The 23,065-nt window shown below is 40.4% G+C and overlaps 1 protein-coding gene across 2 annotated transcripts; it reads right to left on the bottom strand.

The window, feature by feature from the left end:
- Positions 1–5,292: 5,292 nt before the first annotated feature.
- Positions 5,293–22,945, bottom strand: IDH1 (isocitrate dehydrogenase (NADP(+)) 1). 2 transcript variants are annotated; one of them, XM_036920277.2, is made up of 10 exons: positions 22,800–22,945; positions 21,640–21,777; positions 18,853–18,990; positions 15,795–16,086; positions 13,445–13,550; positions 12,001–12,178; positions 10,923–11,074; positions 8,410–8,550; positions 7,564–7,726; positions 5,293–6,236 (listed from the first exon to the last, which is right to left on the bottom strand). In XM_036920277.2, the coding sequence occupies exons 3-10, from the start codon at positions 18,972–18,974 to the stop codon at positions 6,146–6,148; spliced, it is 1,245 nt and encodes a 414-aa protein (XP_036776172.2). In that variant the 5' UTR covers positions 18,975–18,990; positions 21,640–21,777; positions 22,800–22,945; the 3' UTR covers positions 5,293–6,145. The 2 variants fall into 2 exon arrangements, with proteins under 2 accessions (XP_036776172.2, XP_036776170.2); XM_036920275.2 differs by having other exon boundaries at positions 21,736–21,777; positions 22,800–22,944.
- Between the last annotated feature and the right edge of the window lie 120 nt (positions 22,946–23,065).

The following is a 23,065-nucleotide window of genomic DNA, read 5'->3' as shown; positions in this document are numbered from 1 at the left end:
TCACTTATAGCAGTGGTTTTATATATATATATATATATATATATATATATATTTAAAATTAAAGTATCACTGATATACAATCTTATGATGGTTTCAAATACACAACACAGTGGTTCAACATTCAACCACATTATTAAGTCCTCACCCCCCCTCCAGTGAGGTCACTGTAAGATGTTATAGAGTCATTAACTGTCTTCTCCATGCTATTCTTGATTCCCATTATACTATTTGGAGGCTACTAAACAGTTAGTAGCCTGCTGCACCTCAAAGGTGACTGATGCTTTTTGTAATTAAAATAACCATCTGTGAACTCCTTCAAGTGGAAAGGCTTATGTGTTCTTGGTTGTGAGGAGGCATCACGTGTCTTTGTTTCTTATGGAAAGTGTTGAAAGCATTCCAGATGGACTTGAGAATCCAAATGGGTTAATGCTCATGTGCAATGCAAATAAGTAAAAAAACACTTCTGTATACAGCATCACTAGTGAGTCCATTGCTGGAGATGTTGAGAAACATGAATGTAAAATACTTTCCAAAATGGTTGTAGTTTAGGATATAGTCTATAAATGGACAACTAGACTATGAATAAACGTGTGAGTAAAATTCTATCCTTTGCTGTGTCTTAAATCTCCTCCTGTGCCCAGGTGGAAGTTTGTGAAGCAGTCATGTCAGGCCTGATACTTTTCCATAACTCATTGTCTGAGGTAATGAAATGCGTTTCATGGAACCAGGTGAGGAAGTCATAACTGTGCAAAAGGGCAAGAATCAAAGCACTCCTTGTACAAATAAAGATTCTGCTTATCTTGCCAGAGTTTTAGGAAATTTGGAGAATGCACTCATGGAAAATGATATCCAAGTTAACTCCAAATAAATGCTGTAAGTCATTCCCATTACAATGGTAAAGAATCTTCCTAAAACACTGAAACCAACCCAGTGATCAGAACCAAAGCTGCCTGGCTACCTGGTGTAGCCTGACCTGTAAGAGAAGTATCGCCACCTAGAGGCTGTGGGTCTCATGGGACACTAATATCCGAAGAGTGCCAGGATTACAGGACATACCCAAATATTATTTGTTGGGAGAACTGTGTTCAGATGTAAGACAAGAAAGAAAAAAAAACCCCTCATACAAAAAGTTTGATCCAGATGGAAAAACCAGATTAAAAACTTTGGCTGAGATCCAAATTATAGGTCTTCATGGAATAGTACAAGGGTATGGTAATTAATTTGCAGGAACAAACAAGTCACCAACATGTGGGCAAGCTCAACAAAAATAAAAACATGACTGAAAGAAAAATAAACTCATTGAGTAATTCTAGGGAATGGAGTAACTGCAACCAGAAAATGTGGAAAAATTTAAGTAGGTGAGGCAGCTCTAGACTATTAGAATCAAAATTCAGAGTCAACGTTTCAGTTTCTATCATGTAAGTTAAACATTTTAGTTTACTTGGGAAATTCACAGTATCAAACCCTGTAGGAAATGCCTGGAAAGCTCTTGAAGTAGGAAAAAAATATGAGAACATTTTGAACTAGTGACTTGAAAATAGGAAAATGTGATTCAGTTAGAAAATGCCTTGAAGCTTAGTCTGAACTATAAATAATGCACTAGGCAAAACAAATCTGGAACAACCAGGAAGGGGATAATTCTCATGCAGAAATCCAGTGAAAACTTTAAACTTGAATATTCCTAACAAGAAAGTGTCATGGATTCGTCACAGTTATGAGAAAATCCCATAATCCTTTACCAGTTTTTCACTTTTTCACTATTTGTTATATCATTCTTTCTTTCTCTCTCTATAATCCCTACCATTATATGCTAAGAAGGATACTGCATCACTTTAATGGTATTTCTGCTGACAATTCAAGGAGATTTAAGACACATCAAAGGATAAAATTTTCCTACTCGAGTTTTTTGGCTTAGGTCCAAAATGCCAACTAAGGACCCCCAATCATCTTTACTAATAATTCTGTGTGTAATCCAGTTGAAATTACAGAGGAAGAGGATTTTCTTAGGTGACAGTTGCTAGCTTGTATTTGAAAAGGTTAAAGACCATGTGACTGGCATTGTGCCACTCTCCCAAAGGCAAACCAAAAGCCTTTGGCAGGAAGGTGAGCTAACACTGGAGAGGAAGATCTTATATTTGTTCCAGGAGAATATGGTCCTGTGCAATCAGCCCAAGGGACTCAGAATGCATTTCCTAATACATTTTTTTACCTTATTATAAAATGAAATGAATACATTAAACTACACAAAACATATATGGCTTAATAAATCATCACAAGGTACTCTTGCAATCATCACCCATGTCAAGAAATAGAACATTGCCAGCTGTCCTGGAAGCCCTCCAATGTGACTGTCTCAATCATATTCTGCCCCTGCCCCCATTAACTGCTACCCAGATGTGCATACTATAGACTCTATAATCTAGTTGCAGTTAATAGAATTTTAAATATACCTGTCTTTCCAGAAGTCAGGAATTAGCACTCTAGCCACTTCATTTGCTTTTAACCCAAATTTGTCTTTTAATGCTAGCATTATATTGTTAAGTAAGTCACCAGTCTCTGGGCATCCATTCTGAAAATGACAGTCTTCCAGCAACACTCTTCTCTAAGCCAGCTGGGGCAGGGGTTAGATCTGGAAAGGAAGGCAAGGACTGATACATTCTATTGCTCGAAAAGGAAAATGGCATGTAAAGGCAGTCTCAGAGGAAGCCTCTCAAATAGTGAGTTTTGATACTGGGTGGCCTAATATACAAGATAGTATCTTTCTCTACCCAAGTTAAATTACTGCAAAATACTCATGTACAATGCTGACAGGACCCATGTGATGGATTCCCACTGGCCAAATCTGAGGCAATGTAAGCATCAAAATGTATAATGATAGTGTTGTATTATAACCTATTGAATACAAGAGTCCACAGTGATATGAATGGATGATTAAATAAATGCGGGGAGGGAAAGTTGTTTTTTTACAGAATATAAATATGTAATAATTTGCAATATGCATAATTATAGAAAGTATGATGGAGTTATAAAATCACCAAGGGATGCTAAAACTATGGGTGAGGTTTGATGACAAGCAGTATACTTACATAGTGTCTCCCTACACATTACTTATGTTACAAAGGAGAAAATAGTAAATTTGCAGTGGGGAAGCAAGGCAGCTACCACCTTAACCAAAAGACTTCACCAATTTTGGGACAAACCACATCATATATCCTTGTCCCCACTACTATACGCTAAGAAGGATACTGCATCACTTTAATTGTATTTCTGCCGACAATGCATAACTTGAATTTAATTGCAAGGAGACATAAAACTCAAAATGGGGGACTTTCTACAAAATAACTAGACTGTACTTTTAAAAAATGTCAAGGTTGAAAAAGATAGGAACTGTTTCAGGCAAAAGGAGACTTAGATATGACAAATAAATGCAGTGTATGACCCTGGATTGGATCTTAGAGGGGGAAGCTTGAAGATTATTGGAGCAGTTGTTGCAATTTGAATAGAGACTGTATTGTATCAATGTTAAATTTCCTGATTTTGATTAATTGTATTGTGGCTATAAAAGAGAATGTCCTTGTTCTTCTTAGGAAATACACACTGGATATTTAGGGGCAAAAAGGCACAATGTCTTCAAATTATTCTGAGATGGTTCAGGAAAAGAAGTATGTGTGTTGTGTCTATGGAGAGGAAGAAAAAGAATGATATAACAAATAGTGCAAAAGTAAAAAACTGGTGAAGGATTATGGGATTTTCTAATACTATTCTTACATTTTAAAAATTAAGTTTGAAGTATCAAAATTAAAGAGCATAAACCATGCTACAATGTCTGCAAAATTCACCTTTCAGAGTCTGAGGCACCTTCCAGATTCAGAGTTCATGTTTTATTCCAGAAGGTTTAGCAGTTTGCTTACATTCTCCCTAAGAGGCTAGAAAATAAAACCTTTATAGAGAGGCGATGAAAGTACAAAATTTTTATCAGTATTTATATAAATACTCAACAGTTTTCCTTAATATTTTTTATATTAGTTTCTAATCTTATCTTCTTAACAGGAAGAGACAAGACCCTTAATTTAAGGAAATTCAAATTACATAAATGTTCAAATGGAGGATGGGAAATTGTCAGGAGCATCTCAGTAGGATTGTATGTTATCAGGCAAGAATTTAATTGTTAAGATTAAATTTTAAATATTTTCAGTTATAATTCCATTTAGGAATTTTGAAGTATGGGACTTGCAATTTAGAGAACTTAGAAGTATGGAATGCTTCTCTGTCCCTGGATCCTGCTGCCTTCCACATTATGCTACGCAGCAGCCATTTTCCAGGTCAACAATTCTGACCCTGATGTTGCAAAATAAACCATCTGCTTTGGATGCATTTGGTCAACATCTGTTCATTTGCTGATTATTTGAGAACATTGACTCGTCATTAGCCAAATGCTGATTCTGACAGACATTGCAACAGGGCTTTGCTGCCATCAACGATCATCTGACCAACCCCTGGATGTCTGTGAGTGCTGAAGGAGTTTCAGATCACCCACATCACTGCCAACATTTTGTTCCATGTGATGCTTTCTTGTTCCATCCAAACCTGAAAATGGGTGGGTATAGATATTATAAAGAGCAGGAGCTCAGTTATAAGGATCCCTGGGTTCTAGGCCAGAACAGCCATGAGTATTATGTAAGCTTGATCAAGTCCCCCCCAATGCCTCAATTTCCTTCCCCATAACACACTGACAGTGCTGGGATGTGGACCAGCCTTTCTCCAGGTGTGGAGGTAGCAGCTTGGGGAACCTCTTGGATTTGTTCCTTTCCCTCAACTCCTACATCTCCTGGGACCCACTAGTCCCCGTTTATTCAACTTTTTCTCAGGGACCCTCATCCCAGTTCAGAGGTTCCTCAATTCCCATCTGAAGTACTACACTATCCCTGAAACTTCCTCAATTGTACCCACCAATCCCCCTTCCCTCCACTTACCTGTTTTTCATAAAAACTGCCCGGAGTACTATTTTTTTAAAAGAAAATATGATCATGTCTCTCCCTTCAGTCTTCATTGGCTCTCTAAAGTCCTCAGCATGTGCCAGACGGAATCCCTAGGAGCCCAGTCAACCATTTTGTTCTGTCTTTGGTCTTTCCCTTTCAGTGCAGGATCCACTTTGCACTATTTACTTATCCATTTTCCCCACAGTAAACTCCTTGAGGGCAGAGATTTTCAAATCAAATTCCTAAAACTAGGACCTGACATGGCACCTGGCATCTAAAATACACTTGATGAACAGAAACTCAAAGACTGGTTATTAGCACTTACTTTTAATTCAAATTAAAACTTTAACTTTAAATGAAGAACAGACTAGTGTTTAAAATTAACTTCTGAAAAATCACATTTATATAAAGGAAATAACACAGGCTAGCAAGAGGTTCAAAGAGGTGCAGCTTGTATTATTGCACTGGATGAAATATGCTGTTCAGGGTCACATAATATACTCAAGTCACACAAGGCCAGGAGGAGGAGACAAACACAGAGGACAAACCCCAAGTACTATTTGCTCTGGATTCCAAACTGTCCAGTGACCTCAAAAATATTTAGTATTTCCAAAACATTCAAGAAGAGCTCTTTATAAAAATGACTTCTGTCTTCAACATGTTTTAGTTACAACCATCCCCTTCAGTCTCAATCAGGCACAAGTTTACCAGACAGCTCTACTTCACATAATGGGGTATCTGTTATACCAAAACCACCCAGTGCCCCCAGGCCATGGAAGGTGGGGAAGGGAGTAAATTTCTACTTGACACGTATTTTTGTGTTTTCAGGAGCAATGCTGTGGCCATAGCTTGCCCTTTCAAGCACTTTTCATTTTGGTCATTTGTATGGGAACATGAGATAAAGTGACAGCGAGAACAAATGAGCACTCAAGTAATTCCTAGGCTACTGGTAGAAAATAAAATTTTAAAAAGTCCCCTGCCACATTCATGAAGGTGGCATAATTGTGTGTTTAAGGAAAAGGCTGTAAACGTATAGAAAAGATAAACTTTGACTTCTAAACAAATTACAAAAGTGATTCTGCCTTTACCCTTGAGTGTTACACAGAAAAATGTAAACCAGTGGACCTAGTTACCAAGAAACAATTTTCTTAAGTTGAGGAATGACCTTAAAGTTTGGCCTGAGCTAGTTTTATATTCAAGTTTTCTCCAAGTTTGTCCATGAACTCAAATGTATTCAAGTAGTCAGAACGTTGCACACTAGCAGAGGGGAAAAAAGAAAAAGAAATTTAGTTTCTGATCTGGTAGCAGGTAGAGAAAAAATCCTAGAGGCACTACTTTAAATAGCACTCTAGTTATTTCTAGAAGAAATCTGATTAATGTTAACAAGCTACAAATTTATGGCCAATGACTGTTCTCCAGGCTACAGTGGTCTGTGGTGGCAGTGTGGCCACACACACACATTCACAGGTTCCTTGCCATGGAACCTTTGAGGGTGAAACCATCAAAAGCTTCAGTTCAGACTAATACCCAGGAGACTGAAATCATCCCACTTTTTATTCCTCTTTCTTAAAAATAACAAAACCTATTCAGGGTACAGTCACACTTTCATCCACATTCCCACAAACTGTCACATGTCCTTAAAAAAAAGTTTTAATGCTCTTACTTCTATTGTCTTACTTAAAAAACAAAACAAAAAACAAAGGACAATGGACTGGCTAACACAATCATGCGGATAGGTGCCCATCCAAATAGGCTACAAAGATAAGTGACAGGAATGCTTCACTGTATTCTTGCTGGAAATTTAAGATAAGAAAGGCATAGTGATTGGGTACATGCCATTACTGAAGTATACAACCCTGAGATCTCTGAGGGCATGGTTGGAATATGGGATTGGTGTTGAATTTTAGTAGTGTTTCTTGAGGTGAGTCACAGTAACACTCTTTGAGGGAGGAGTCTCTGATTAGCAGCTAATCCAGCTGGAATATGGGCTACCATGTTCTCAGAAAAATCCTGGGTAGTACATGTGCCCTGGAGTATCTGACTGCTGGTCACGGACACATACGGAAGGCCGATGACCAAGTGGGCATCTAAAACTTGTCCTGCTTACCTTTCTTGGCTGTTAAATTTAAGAAGATAAAGGGGTGGAATAAAAGAGCCTCAGAGGTACCTTTGTTTCTAACTGTCTATAATTTTGTTAAACAGAAGTTTGTCACCCAATGATGGTTCGTGAGATCAGAGATCAGTAGGCTACAGCTTGGCCCATGGACCCAACCCAGGCTGTAGCCTGGTTTTTTTGTAAGACTTTGATTGGAATGCTGCCACACCCATTAGCTTCTTATCACCTGACTGCTTCCTGCCACAGGGACGAAGCTCAATAGTTTTGAAAAGTTACATAATTTTGAAAAGGCTGTATGTTCCACAAAGCCTGAAATGTTTGCTATTAACAATTTAAAGATAATGTGTCTATTGACCTCTGAACTAGGTGCTGAATAGCAATTCATGCAGTCCCAGCAAGTACTGATGTTTTGAGCCTAGGGACGATAGTGGTCGTTTGACTAGAGAGCTCAGGACATCTTATACTTACTTGGGTAAGCCTTTAATACAAGCAGCTAAATCCTTGGTCATGAAGCCAGCCTCAATGGTTTCAACACAGACTTCTTCCAAAGTCTTCGCAAAGAGGCTGAGCTCTTTATTGTTATCAAGTTTAGCTCTGTGGGCTAACCCTCTGGTCCAGGCAAAAATGGAAGCTAATAGAGGAAAAAAAAACAAAATAACAGCACACTTCAGTCATACTGTTTAGAGGGATTCTCAAATGTTCAGTTGTCAAAAAGGCAGTTTTATTGTTCAAGTGACTACCTTCATTAGATGTTATCCACGCTGGCTGTAAGTTTTAGGAGAGCTGGAAATATTTTACTGAATAGAAACTTTAAAAATATCTTCCTTTTTATAGAGGCGATGTTTTGGATTTTGTTAGCTTTAAGGAAGCACCCTTCCTTGATGGGGTGGTAGTACTTGAGGTTTAAGGCAATTACTGATTTGGAAAAAGCCCCAATCTCTTCTATCTCTTGTTTATCTTGGCCTGCCCTCATCTTTCCAGCCTGTTCTTTCTTTTTTAAACTGGTTAGAAGGATCTATCTGTGTGGCTGTGAGATTCGTAGCCACACGTGACATCTCACTGTACCAGAGGAAAAGGAAGATGTCTTTGGATAACATTCTTCTCTATAACGTATATTCTCCTACAAAATGGAAAAGCATATATTAAAAAAGTATGTATTTCAAGAAGCATTTTTAAACAGCTCACATGAGAACAAGTCTGCTGTTTGATGATTTTATACACAGACCACTGGGCAGCCAAAGGCACACATCTGAATTCTGTTGGGGATCTCTACCCTCTGGTGGGAAATCAACGCAGCAGTAAACACCCTCTCACCAATGGGATTGGTGGATGTCTCCTGTCCTTTCTGGTACATGCGGTAATGACGTGTTACGGTGCCATGGGCAGCCTCTGCTTCTACTGTCTTGCCATCTGGACAAACCAGCACACTGGTCATCATGCCAAGAGAGCCATAACCTGTAAGTGACAGAGCATGAAGTATTGGGTTCAAGGGCATGAAGAGAACTAGGTCTCTCAGAGAAGACAGCGAATGACTTCACAGTCTCAGTAAACACAATAAATATGAGCACACCCAGTCATCAATAATTCTTCTGTCTTTCAGAAAACAGGGTCCCTCCTCCAGATCTCAGCAGCAAAAAGTCTGGAGGCAAAGGCAGTACTCGAGGCACCTGCTCCATGACAGAGGGCTCAGGGTCCAACTGCTTGCATTCCACCCTTGTCCTGCAATTTCCTAGCTACCATGGCTCAGTTTTATTACCTGTAAGTGGGAATAATAAAAGCACCTTACTTCATCAGGCTAGTGTGAGAAGTAGATGAATCTATGTATATTCATGAATATATGTGAGAAGTGTCTTCATAGTCCTTAGAATAATGCCTGTCATGGAGTAACAACCACAATATATTCCCGTTGTACTTAGGTACAGATGCTCTGCTATTCTGGGAAAATGAAGATTAATGAGACTTGTCTTCTGCCATTAAGCTGCTCACAGTTTGGGACTGGAAAGAAAAGGCAGGTTGAAAGGAGGGTGGGATGGATCTAAGAACATACTTGCCCTTGGGCTCTTTAGCAGCCCAACAAAATAGTCCTATTCTCTGGTTTTCTATTCAGAAAACTAAATTGCCACTTTTAAGTCCATATAAGTGATTTTTCTTCTTTTATGCACTCTTTTACACTTGAATTCAAAGAATATTTTTCTCTAATGTTGTTAACCTCCCAACAGCACAGTGAGGTTTGTAATGCAAATTTATAATAGGCTCTACATTTTTGTTTTGTTTTGGTTTGAGGACAAGTAAATAAACAGTGTTTTTTTTTCCTACTCTTGAGTACAGTTAGAAATTCTTGTGCAGGATCAGTAGCTCCTTTCCCATCATTTTGTCAGTCTGAGGATTTAGTCTGACTCTCAAATATTTATTGATCAGAGAAGTTCAGGACCATATCCCTGGTGAGATTGTCTATTAATACTCTAGGCACCACTGTCAAAATTGAAGGCATAAATGAAATGTCTAGTGTGGATCCAAAGCAGTTCATGGTCTAGAAAAGAATGAACCTAAGGACAGCTCTATTGCCTTTTAACCTGTTTAACTGCCTTAAGGTCACGTTTATCTATAGGCTCTGCCGGGACACAGAGCCTTGATTGGTTCTAAGTATCTCATTAGTGCAGTATTGGGCACTGCACTTTAGAACTCCTATTTCAAAGTCCCTTGAACCTCTGTCAGTTGATATTTACATTTCAAATAGACCTCCAGATACTCTTCTCTTTTGTCATGAGGGCATTTAGAAACACTGGAATGATTTAGGTCCCTTTCCAAAGAATGTGATTAAAAGAAACCTCTTCCCTTATCCACCACGGAGTTAGTACAATGCAACCTCCTTCCTCTATTGCATTCAGTAAAAATGGTGGTGAGGATTGAGAGAAACAGAGGAGGGTAAAGAGAGATGTGTAACTCCTTTATCTGACATAAAAAGTTATCTTTAACCAAGTTAATCTACTGATTTTCAAACTGAAAGGAGATGCTTAACTTTCTCTTAGAGGAAGTAGCACTTCCTGAGAAAAGCAAACATAATTAAAGTTAACACAAGCATGTATCAGGGGAGATTCCAGTTCACAAAGCTACTGTGGATAACTGAAACTGAAGGACAACTTGGTGCTGAAGAAGTCAGGGAAAGGAGAATTTCTGCTGATTTGGGTTTTACCTCTAGCATGAAGCCCTGGTTCCCAGAAATTTCTGTGAACTTCCTCTGGGTGTCTTCGCTCAAATCCTTTGCATTAAAAACCAAGCAGTAAGCACAATGGTTTTATATAGGACCAGAACAGACTCGAGGCTGGCAGGGTGAGAATGATCAGCACCTGTAGCTCTCTCAGAGCCCCCTTAGTTAGGGTGCTTATTTCACCCCCAGGCCCCTTATTTCACTCCTCTTGGTCCAAATGCCCTCAATTTTTTACATTTTCATCAGAGGGAAAACAAGGGCAGGGAAAAGGAGTGATTTTCACATCAGGCAACTGGGCTACCTGTTGGAGACTTTTCAACTTTACACAGGGGAACAAGTTGAGAGAGAAACTGTTGTTAACATCTATGGGCAGGAGTCCGGAGTCTCAACCTGCTTGCTGAGCAAATTTCTGAGTGACCTTGAGTGAAGTCACTTCCCCAGTCTGAGCTTAATTTCATCATCTGTCAGCTGAGAAGATGAACTGGGATACCTTGCAGCGCTAACTTTTCATGATTTTACAAAGGACTGCAAAACCACCTTCCCAAACTGGAGAACTGCTGTGGCACCACCTCTCTGCACAGTCCACGCTCCCCCTCTGCCCGGCCCTCCAGCTCCTCACCTTGGGCCACAGAGTCCGACTGCACGTCCCCATCGTAGTTTTTACAGGCCCAGATGAACCCTCCCTCGGATTTCATAGCCTGAGCCACCATGTCATCAATAAGCCTATGCTCATACCAGATCTTTTGGGCTTCAAATTGGGATTTGTACTGCCTAAGAAACAAGAGAGGAGAGAGAATAAAAGAAGGAAATTGGTTTTGTTAGGGACATCGCCTGCTTCTCTAAAGGGGGAAGGGGTAGGGCTGGAGGTAGCCTTTGTTAGCAGAAGCAGCACAAACTTGGGAATCTGGCAGATGGGCTCAAATCCCACCCAATCATTTTGTAGCTGTGAAACCCCCACTTCCCTATCCATAAGGGTAATTTCACCCACTTTGCAGAGATACAAGAATTAAGTGAGACAGTGTCCAGTACCACCTTTCCAGTTTTCTATATATTACTGATCAAATTCTTGAGATGCAGCTTAGAGAATATAAAAAGGGGGAAAAAAAGACCATTCTACTGCTTTATATCATTCAGGAAACTAGGACAATTTTTAGGTTTGGTAGCAGGAGAGGAAATAAAATGCCTCAGGAAAGATCTTAGATCCAAGTTCTGGCCCAAACAGTCACACCTAAAAGGGAGGTGGGCCATTATAAAAGCTAACACATGCCTATGTGCTCTTGAGCCCAAAGTTGTAACAAATACAAACTTAAGTTCAAATGACACCACTGAAGTAGTTTAACATCCTAACAATGGACTTCCAAAAGAATGCAAACAGGCCCAACTCAGAAATTCATATGCTTGAAAAATTAGAACTTGCTATCATTAACTGGGTACATTTATTCAAATATTAAACAATTCTGGCTTTGAAAAAAATAAATGTGGGATTCTTATCTGAGAACACATTTACTTTCTCAAAGCAACTCAAGAGTGGTTTTGCTTCACTCCTGATAAATCTCAGTTTTGCCTTTGTCTTTAAGGGCTAGTGGTGGTTAGCACTCAATTTGTCCCAGAATCAAAGGAATAAGGATGCAAATTCTCTGCTAGAAATTCCAGCTTACTTGACAGTAAGAAAAAGTAAAAAAAAGAACTGTAGTTACTTGTCATATATTTCTTGAAAGATGTCTTTAAAACGCCCATCATACTTCTTCAGAATTGTGTTTTTGGTGCTCAGATACAGAGGCCAACTCTTAGACAGAGCCATCTGGAAAGAACTGTGGGCAAAATCTTTGATTGACTTATCTTGATTGTACATCCCCATAGCAACACCACCGCCCTCTGTGGGGGACACAAGATGAGACAAAAAAGGGAAAAGGTAATCCTTGTAACAAGTCTAAATCCATCCATCAAAACACCCAATTCTCAGACCCCATGTATGACCCTGGCTTCAAAATGTCCCAGCCAGGCTTCCAACTTTAATATTCCATGAGTTTCTGGGTACCCAACTGCAAGAAAGGCAGTTCCAGATAAGGATGTTCTAATTTGTTTTGAAAGGGCAGTTGAAATGAGAAAAAGAGAGTCTGTAGGATCTTGAAGATACTGACCTACCAAAAACTACTGATGTAAACCAGAAATACACCCAATAAAGGGAGAGTCATTTTTAAGTTGTCTTTTCATACTTTCAAATTTTCAAACATGTATTTTAAACCTTAAGCATGCATTCGATCTTCAGCTGTTGAGAAAAATTTGCATTTCAAATACTGAATGAAAAATTTTCTAATTTCCAGGAAGATCCTGAAAGTTCTTCCTGTCATTGGTAGAAATTTTTATGCTACATATAACACTGGTGTTTCACGACTCCTATTGGTTGAACTCTGTTATTCCTGGAAGACAGAGCCTTAATCCTTGCTTCTGCGCAGGGCTAACTTGGGTTCAGAATGTGCAAGGTGCTGAAACACAGCAGAACTAAAATCCACTGAAATGATGTTAGAGGAGGCAAGGGAAACAAACTAGGCAAGTTCGAGTTTTTGTTTGTGTGAGTGCTTTGAACCATGTTAGCAGTGGAGAAAGAGGGTCTTCTGTTCTTTCAACAACTTTGGTGGGATTTGCCGTAACAGACTTCTGAAGTAACAGGATGGTGGGAAAGAAAGGCAAAAAACAGCATTCCACTTTCACAGAATAAATACTCAGAAGAGCAAGAAGAAAACTTCAGCAAACATTTCACACAAAGATTTTCAAATATTTAGTCCTACCAGAGCAAAGGGCAGGAATACATGACAGATGTTTTGAGGGCTAATCACATTTTATTTACATAATTTGTGCATAATAGATACCTGGCAACCTTCCCTCCCTTTCAAAAGAAGTGCATAATTATCTACTTGTCTTTACCTATGTGCACTTCCCGTTAAGTGGCTAATCCCTTTGTGCCTCTATTCATGCCATGGCAGGGCATGAAAGCCAATTACTTTTCTATGTTAGATTTTTTTGGTCAGATTTTATGTTAGGGTTTTAGAAATGTTGTACTTTCAGGTAGTCATACAACTTAAAAAAAAAAAAGAAATAATGTTGTCTAAATGATGTAGCTCATGAAGGACTTATACATACCTTCAAAGTTATGTACCAGGTATGCCAATTTTTGGGATCCATCCCTTGGTGTGTAGGTTATCTCTACTTTTCCAGGCCCAGGAACAACAAAATCGGTTGCTCTATACTGTGTAGAAGGGGAAAAATTTTTTTTAAGTATAAACAAATAACCTATCCTAACAAGAATTTTAAGGAAGGAAAAAAACCGAAACAAATCACAGACTACAGAGCGGGAAGATACTTAGGCAAACAAGGCATAGAGCTCAAGTTTCTTTTACAGATGAGGATGTAGATGTCCAGAGAGTTCCTGAAGTCAATCAGTGGCAGTGCACATTAAAAATCAGTATTTATTGAGTGCCTCTTATGTACAGGGCAGTTTTCTGATAACTGATGTGGAGAGGAGAATAACGTAGATTATTTTTTCCCTTAGGAAGCTTACGATCTAACAAGACATACAAAAGTGGGAAGCAACATAGGAGCTTCTGGATGTCAAAAGGCGTAGACTAAAAAAATGCAACCAGATGACAGGAAGAGAGGCGACCGTGACCTGGCTGTCAGGGAAGTCTTCCTACAGGGGGAGGATAATATCCTAGTTGCAGCACCAATGAGGATGATGAGAGAGGGCAGTGCCTTGTCCTCATTATGTGACAGAGGCTATGAGCATTTAACTTGAATCACCTCATTATCTCATTTGATTGTCACATCAATCTTACAAGGAACTCTGGGGTCTGGTCCTTTGACGTTCAGGGCTCAGCCTCTTGGTTATCACTGCTACTAACGCGCAGTTCAGGACTTGTCCAAATGAAGCGATCGAGGTGGAAGCAGCTGCGACTGGCTGATGCCCTCTGGAAAAGGCTGGCTGAGGACAGTCACCTCTCTCTCGGGTGAGAGCTACTCTAGTGGGAAAAACATGCCTGATCCGTACTAGGCTTTCGTAAATTTTTGCTGCATTGTACTTTCTTCAACGACTTAGAATACTTTCAGTGTCAGGTACCAACAGATGCCGGCCATACCTATTTATTTATGTTTGTGTAGACTAATACTGACAGCTGGTAAAAAGGCTGTCAAATGACAATAAAGATTAAATATCTATTCTATGCAGAACACTTCTGACATATAAAGTCCTTCACTATGGATGGCAAATTTTGCTCACTTCTCGAAAGAAGAAACCGAGGCACCAAAGCACCAGAAATGCTTTGTAGAGACTTATGCACATTTAAATGATCAGGATAGAATCGCTGTAAGGTTTGAGATTTTCAGTCTGAACTTTAATAAATGGACTGACCATTCCTCCAAGTGACTGATTCTAAAATATCAAAATAAAAGGAAAAAGAACAAAAAGATACCATGGAACTCATCAGAACTTAGTATGGAGCTCCCAGGATCAGCGAGTTTGGAGCCCTATCGTCTACATTTCCCATCCTGGGCCTCAGGGAGGTACCTGTGTAGGGCTGGCCAGGATGAAGGGATAGGTTGAACCACGGAGCAGAACCAAGTGAACTCACCCCCCAGGACTGGCCCAGTGACCCTGTCTGCAGGAACAGAGAATGGTCTGCCCCGGCCACAATGCTTCTAAGGATCTGGATTTTAGCCTTTGGAGTCTTGTTTTTAAGGCTCTTTCAAGTCATAGCTGCTTTTTATGAAAGTCTGCAACCTTAGTTTCAACACAGGATTTTGATGTTATTTAGCTGGCAGTTTTTCTGTTTAATTTGGCAATGACCCTACTTGCACAAAAGTACAGAACAAGGCTTTTTTCAAGTAGGAAAGGAATGTTTAAAGAGACTGCTTTCTACCAGAGTCAGTTTTCCCTTTTATTCATGAAGTGATCATGTTAAATATAATCTTTAGTGGTTCTCAACCCTATCTGCATATTAGAATCACTTGAGAGCTTTAGAATGCCTAACCCTGTGGTATTCAGATTCAGCTGGTATAGGGAAAAGCTCAGATACTGTAATTAAAACAAGGAAACAAATTTTTTAAAAAAGCAAAACAAGCACCCCAAAATCAGGAAAAGGATCCTATTGTAGAGCCAGGGTTGAAAATCACTGATTTGGCTGAACCACAGGAAATTATCTATACAAAAATGGCATTATCATATGGTTTAACCCAATGAAAAGATGAAGAAAAACACATGTCTGAAAAAAAAAATCATTTATGTTGAGACAGGTGCTGATCTGGAAGTTTGTCCTTATTCACTGATACCTGAATGTATGTAAATATACAGGTATACATAGGTATTTCTTGGTTTTGCATTTCACTTATGGGAGTAGATACCAAAAGAAAAGAGTAAAACATATCAATTAGAACTGCTGGGGGGCCAAAGGTCATGAAAAAAGAATGTGGAAAATCAAATTATGCCAACATGACTAACCTGATCCCCATAAGCATGACGACCTATGATGATGGGTTTTACCCATCCACTCACAAGCCGGGGGATATTTTTGCAGATAATTGCTTCCCTGAAGACAGTGCCACCCAGAATATTTCGGATGGTGCCATTTGGCGATTTCCACATTTGTTTCAACTTGAACTCCTCAACCCTCTTCTCATCGGGAGTGATGGTAGCACACTTGACACCCACGTTGTACTTTTTTATAGCTTCAGCAGCATCCTTGGTGACCTGGTCATTAGTGGCATCACGATTCTCTATGCCTAAATCAAAGCTGGGAGGGAAAAAAATCGTTAAGTGTAATTTTCTAGGTAAACTTCCAGGTGACTGAGCATGTTGTGCCACCATTCTATCACCATGCTCCATTTCATGCTTGGGGGTGGCATGCAGAGCCTGCCTGCAGAAAGTTTAGCTCCAAATACACCTCCATCTGCTCAGTTTTAGCACTAGTGCCCCCATAGACACAGAAGATGGCCGCCAACTAAAAAAGCACTCATTGCCCAGCTGCTCAGTCACGCCTCCCTATGTTGTGGGAAGCCCTCTAGAAGGAAAATGAATGGAAATCATCGTGCTCAGCCCCTTTCCTTGCTCTTCACCAGCTAGAGGCAGTAACAATTCAGGCACAACCCTTTTGCAGACTGCCTTCCATATAATTAGCATAAAAATGTAAGCCTAAGCACAACCTTATTTTTCCCTTAATAAATATTTACTCTAAAAGTTAAGGGTGGGGACTTGATAATGGGGGGAATCTAGTAACCACAATGTTGTTCATGTAAGTGTTTATTAATGATACCAAAAAATTAAAAAAAAAGGAACAAAACAAAAAAAAAGTTAAGGGGTCTGAGGGTTTAAAGGCTTTTTTGTATTATGACATTAAAGTGGTATTAATTGTAGATGTGACAGTCAGTGGCCAAAATGCTAAGGACTCCTTCATTAATGCTCATAGTCATATGATGAACCTTTCCCTGGCTCTTGGGCAAGTTTCTCAGTTCTGGAAAAAAGCCTGCAGATATGTAATAGAATCCAGCAACAGTTTTATATGTCCCAGAGAGTTATAGCCTAACACACACCAACACCTCTACTGCAGTTATTTCAAGCTGGAGAGAATGCTGGTTGTCCACAAAGCATAGAAAATTATTGTAAAGCTTTATCTAAAGTATGCAATGATTTCTCAAAAAACAGGAAAAACAGGACAGTAATGTAACAATTACTTTTGTTCTCAGAGGCTTTAAAAAAGTATTTCAGCTTTCAAAACTGAAACCCTCCAGATTTCTCTTTTCAGTTCTTGTAACTTTCTTTGCTTAGATATCACAACTCATGATGCAAATCTAAAAGTAGCAATCTCAATGTATTTCAAAATAACAATAATTCCAAATTCCAAACTGCCCTAACCTTAGATAATTCACATTAAGTCTAACAAGGCCACTGACTCTCTTATCTTTTGGCATAAGAAATGTGGAGTATCTTCAAATGTCTTACCCTAACTCAAACAAGGAGTGTGGTGAGCAGTTTTCATGTTTGTAGGAACTATTTTTCATCAGAAGAACCTACCAGCAAATTAATGAATTTTTACTTCTCAACATTTCTAAGAGAAAAAAGTGAATAAATGGCCCGGACCACTGTCAAGCCTACAGAAAACAAATGAATTGCTTCACTTCCCTCAAAAAGAACCAATCATGCAATTTTAGAAAAAATTAAAACTCGCCTGAGCTTCCAAAAATTCTTTAGTCTGTTGCCAATGACTCTTTTCCTCTAGGCATAATGACTGTCCTTTAAATCTCCTTATGCATCTAGGCTAAAAAGGCTCAACACTTCTTTCTTGCCATTATACTGGTAAGAACTCTGCAAATTCACCTATTGCTATATAAAGTTCTGAAACAGGACAGTACTTGTAAAATGCTTCTTTAACCCACTTGGATGAAGCTTATATGCCTCATTTCCTATGTTTCTTGATCTCTGCAGGTATTTCCACCTTCTCATGGTTGCAATATAGACATTATCAATAGCTTAGACTTAAAATAATTAAAAAGGATGTCTAATGACATGATGTAAAATGTCTATACCCAAGCAAATAACAGGTCCTCAGAATACAATGTGATTAATAATTCTGGGTTAAGGCAAACACACTTATATAATTGACCCTTGTATGACATGGGATTGAACTGTGAGAGTCCTCTTATACATGGATTTCTTTCAATGAATGTATCGGAAATGTTTTTGGATATTTGTGATAGTTTGGTAGATGAACTATGAAGCCTAAAAATACCCCAAAATTATGAAAAAGTTAGGTATATCACGAATGCAAAAAAATACATGTAGATACTAGTCTGTTTTATCATTTACTACCATAAAATCAACAGTAGCTATTAGTGTTAAGTTTCTAGGGGGTCAAAAGTTATATAACGATTTTCCACTGCAGGTTCTGGGGGAGGAGTATCAGCTCACTTAACCCCTGCATTGTTCAAGAGTCAACAGTCATTGCCAATATTTAGGCTGAAATGCACTGTTCAACATTTTACCATCCAAGTCTTCTGCCACTTCACTGTTGTACAAATTCTACCTCAAACCGGTTCAAACATACAAAGAGCAACCTTATAAAAAATGACAGAATTCTGCAGAGACTTTATCTGCCTCTAGACACTTTCAAAAGAGGGCAAAGGCTCAAATCTTTAGGACTAAAGGATCGAAGGGAATGTCTTAAAGGTGGGGGTTCTATTCAAGAGTGTTTTCTGTGTTACAGTTGTACAAAAAGGATAAAGGCAAGGGATGAAAAAGGAAAAGGTCCACTGAGTAGTTAAGTAGAGTGAATAGAAAATAGAGCTTGAAATGACAAAACTGTGTTACTACATTTACTTTACTATTTAACAGAGAATGCACCTCTATGATTTCCCTTTCCCTTTCCACATATTTAGGCACCCCTCCTTCAAAAGATTTACTCATAAGATATAGCTGCATCCAGGTAAAAAAAATCTAGTTATACCCTGATATCACTTGTATTATGCTTTCTAAGTTTGCTACTTAGAAGAGTAATTTCATTTACCTGTGCAGGTCCAGTTCCACATGGGGAAAAATGAGTTTTTCTTTAATCAACTCCCAAATGATTCGTGTCATTTCATCTCCTTGCATCTCTACCACAGAACTGCCATGGATTTTTTGAGACATTTTGACGTCAATAAACCTTTAAAAAGAACGAAAGATAAGACACATGCCTTGTCATTTATTTCATTACAGTGTAAAAGCAATTCATAATAGCACAACTGCATAAAAAGCTAATACTAACAATTACATTTACCATTAGAATTGACCACATTCTCTGTATAAAGCGCACTGTTTCACATGTGGTTTCTGAGTCAGCTCTCACAACTCTGTAAAATGGAAATTATTTTCTCATTTGTGGATAAAGTGAAGGTTCCTACAGCCAAGATTCTCACCAGGCCCTGGTCGGCTTGCGTACTACACACACGTGGGCAACACGTTGTTATTGACTATATAAAGAGCTCCGCCCAGTGCTCTGGGCTACACAGTGGCCTGGCTACAAGGCTGCAGGACAGCAGAGCAGAGGCTGGAGTGGTGGCAGCACTGAGGACAGAGACTGAGATGGCTGTAGGGGTAGAGAGGCCCAGAGTCAGAGACCGGCTTGCTGCATGCAGACTTGCTCTGAGTGGATGGGATTCTAGTGATTGACCTGCCACTGTGGGAATAAAGTTGGGTATAAACCCTTTCACCCAAGAACGTTCCATTGTCATTTCTTGGTCTCACTGAATCCATGGCGAACTTGTGTGGGGCTGAAACCCATTGGCAAGACACCATTTTACTCTGATAAAAGAAAAATAGCTTTCCCAAGACCATCTGGCTAGAGAGTAGAGGTGGGGATGCCTGATCCTATAACATACTTTAAGTAATGTCATCATTATTCTTGACTGTTCATTTATCTTATGAAATGAGATGACTTCCACAATATCATGTTTATTTGAAGAGTTCTGTCCAGCTCCTCATTTACTAGGCCCTCGAGATGAGCACAATGATGTGTGCTAGTAGTATTTTCCCTCTTTTAAGAGGCTGTTTTGGTTAAAACAACAACAAAAAACTATCTTTGAGGGCAAGTTCTTGAGACCCATATTTAAGGAGCTCAATTAAGCCTAAAAGTGGAAGATGAAGAATTCCTGGTCCAACTTTGTTTTCCTAGAGTCAGTGCCAGATACTGGGAATGTCATGCTAAACACAAAAGTGATTTCTTAACTAGAGAAATCTGTTCATAGAAAGCCTACCACCCAGGACCCAAGCATGTCCCGGTCCTGTTCCTCAGTATCCTACCTCCTGGACTCTTCTTCTGGGTGTACATGGGCAACGGTTAAGTTGCCAATGGGTGGGATCGGGAAACGGAGTTGTTCCAGGAAAAGATGTCTTCCTGGGATGTGGGGATAGCAGATACAAATCAATCTGCCTCCCAGAAAGGGCAGGGGTGCACGCTTTGAAAGAAGTGAAACTATTAGGCTTCAGGAAAGACCACAACCTATGCATGTTCCCTGAGAGGCAGAGAAAGCCCTGAACCTGCTACGGGTTATCTGCTCCCTTTCATCATGGTCTAATGCAAGCCTTTTTTCTCCAGCAACACAACTGCGAATTACTTTTATCCTCCTATGTAATAGCTAAGAACTGGAAAAGTCAGGACAATTGACTTAAAAAAAATTAAGGGGCCTATAAACACTATCTCTTGAAACGTTGAGTTCTAGTGATTTGGCCTGTAAATAAAAAAATGTAATGTAGACGCTAAGCCTCAGTGTCTTGTGATGACATATTCCTAACCCCCAGGCCCATTTTTACTTCCCAAATTTGCAATTCTAGAATCCTGCTTATTAGTGTTCAGGAGGTTCCCTAGACCATTACTGGAACTCAATTAGAATAAAAGTGGACCAACTGGTGTGGATGAGTCAATTACTTCCCATCTGTAATGTCAAATAACATTTACAGTACAGCTTAAAGTATGAGTCAGTCATGGTGATCCCACTGTTACTTCTGTTCTTGTATTTAAAACAAAATAAAAAAGAGGCAGCAAACTGACATTGGTCTTGATACTACATTTCCGTGACTGTATTCCTACACAGCATTAACCAAGAGTTATGACTTGGCTATTTTTCCTTGATGGCAGATATAGTTAAAAGAAGGCAATATACCATACTCGAAATTTCAACACTGAGTAATAGTAATTTTTTTTAGGTATTTTCTTCTTGGCTGAAAGCAAACCTTTTCTGCAGTCATCTTTCTACATCTTATAAGTAACTGAAACATTTCAGGTTTTCCTCAAATACTTACACATTAAAATTTACACCTTTAACTACAAAAGCAGAGCTTTATCATAGACCCTGGCTTCCTACACTGTAGGACGTTATTTCTTCTAGACTTGAATTCCATGGGGTGGGCTTTAGGCCCTGCTGGATTCACTTCTCTACCATTACCCCTCATATTTTCTGTCTCCATCCATACCTTGACTACAGAAGGAAGGACTTTACCCACCGGTCAGTTAATTTAGTCTGAAAGCAGTTGAATTCCAATTTCCTGATACGCTTGCGCAATTCCAGAAAATAAACCTGGACTAACATAGAGTAGTTTAAGAAAAAAGAGCTGCTCGCCCTATTTATTTTTATTTTCATGAACCTCAGATTTGTAGCCACATTTTATTTTTCAGCTGAGTTCATGAACTACAATAATTTCTGGGCTAAAAAAATAGTCTCCTGCAAAGAAGATATGTACTGAATGGAACAAGGAAGCAGCTGAACTTCATTCTTGGAAATAGTCCTGACTCAGCAGTTCGCAGACTTCCGCCTACCTCCAAGACTAAGTGAATGCAGTACTGCCGCAAGCAAAGAAGGTACAGATGGGGAGAAACAGGTAAGTCTTACTTTTACAACTTCTAATCACCCACCTCCTCGCAGTTTTGCTGACTCAACTGAGCGCAGTTTAACTCCTAAAAAACAAAACGAAACAAAACAAGGAATAGAAAGACAATGTACAAAACACTACGGTCACGAGGATTTAGCTGTTTTTAATATTAGCCAGACAGCCCAGTTTATCTGGTTTAAAAAGACAGTGCTGAGTGAGTGTACCCAGAGGGGCAAAGGGCAGTTTACGACCGCAAGCACCTTCCAAATAAAGGATAAGCACAAATCTCTCTGTACACACTGTAGGTACGTCAGTGGGCGGGTCCCTGGTTCGTAGTCCGGTAGCAGGTCTTAGGGTTTGCACGCCCTTAAGTGACGCTGTGATCAGCCCCGGCCTGCCTATGTCCCAGTGGCCACTGTGCAAGAGAGATGCAACAATCAAAGCTGACTCCGGCTCCTCTTTCCAGGTCTCCACGCCCTCCCCTTCCTCCTCCGGTGCCTGGACCTTTAACCCCGGGCAGCACCAGAGTGGGTCGACGAACGCCTCCCCGGAGCTCGAGATCAGTGTCTCCACCGCCCCTGACAGCCGCCGGGTGGCCTCGCAAACACCCCTGGAACTCAGCCAGAGCGCTGCCCCCTCCACGCCTCAAGGTGGACTCATCCACTTGGCCGCACGGCTGACCGGACCACCTGAGTTTGCTGCACACGTCCGAGTCCGCGGCTTCCACCGCCGCACGTTTTCTCCCCTTAAACCCACGGTCGAGTCTTCCACTTGCCCCTGCAGCTTGCCTCCGCTCGATTTTCCTTCTGCGTGCAAACCTGGGCTTCTGTTTGTCACTGCATGCAACTTACCGCCGCCCAAATTTACTCCCCCGGGCCCAAGAGCGGGCCTTCTACACATCCAGGCATCCGGCACCCTTTTCTTCCCCAGGTCCCTTTTCCACGCCCCTGGATTTCCCCGCCTTTGCTTGCGACCGAGACCCGCCGCTAAATTCCTCCCTCTATATCCAGGAGCTGAACTTTTCTTTTCTCACTCCAGTCATGAGCGGATTCAGACGCTCCCCGCAAAAGCCAGGGGCCAGGTTTGCCCCTCGCAGCCAGCAGTTACCTGCGAGGAAAGGCACGCCGCCGGTGAGCCGGAGGCGCCACAGCCACTCACACGCTTGGACTCGCTAGCGCGTACACCGGCAATCCCAGCCGGGCCCAGCTGTTTCGGATTCTCACACCGCCTCTGCATTAACCTAGGGACCGGCCGGGGGCGCGGGGCCTTTTCGCTCCCAGGCTTTTGTCCGCTCCGGGCCGGCCCCCTCAGCCCACCTCCCGGGCCCCGCCTTCGCCCCCGCCTCCGCCTCCGCCTCGCCTCCAATCATCGGG

The sequence above is a fragment of the Manis pentadactyla genome, chromosome 6 (assembly GCF_030020395.1).
Source record: "Manis pentadactyla isolate mManPen7 chromosome 6, mManPen7.hap1, whole genome shotgun sequence".
NCBI lineage: Eukaryota > Metazoa > Chordata > Mammalia > Pholidota > Manidae > Manis > Manis pentadactyla.
Note: the sequence above shows the minus strand (reverse complement) of the source record. Positions and strands in the feature narration are given on the sequence as shown.

What these genes read in the sequence shown, in the direction of transcription:
- IDH1 (XM_036920277.2), bottom strand. Translation starts at nt 18,974, where the DNA reads ATGTCTCAAAAAATCCATGGCAGTTCTGTGGTAGAGATGCAAGGAGAT. An exon ending in GTGGAACTGGACCTGCACAG is followed by an intron (nt 16,087 to 18,852) that starts GTAAATGAAATT and finishes TTTCCCTCCCAG; the next exon opens with CTTTGATTTAGGCATAGAGA. An exon ending in TTTCAAGAAATATATGACAA is followed by an intron (nt 11,075 to 12,000) that starts GTAACTACAGTT and finishes CTTGTTTCTTAG; the next exon opens with GCAGTACAAATCCCAATTTG.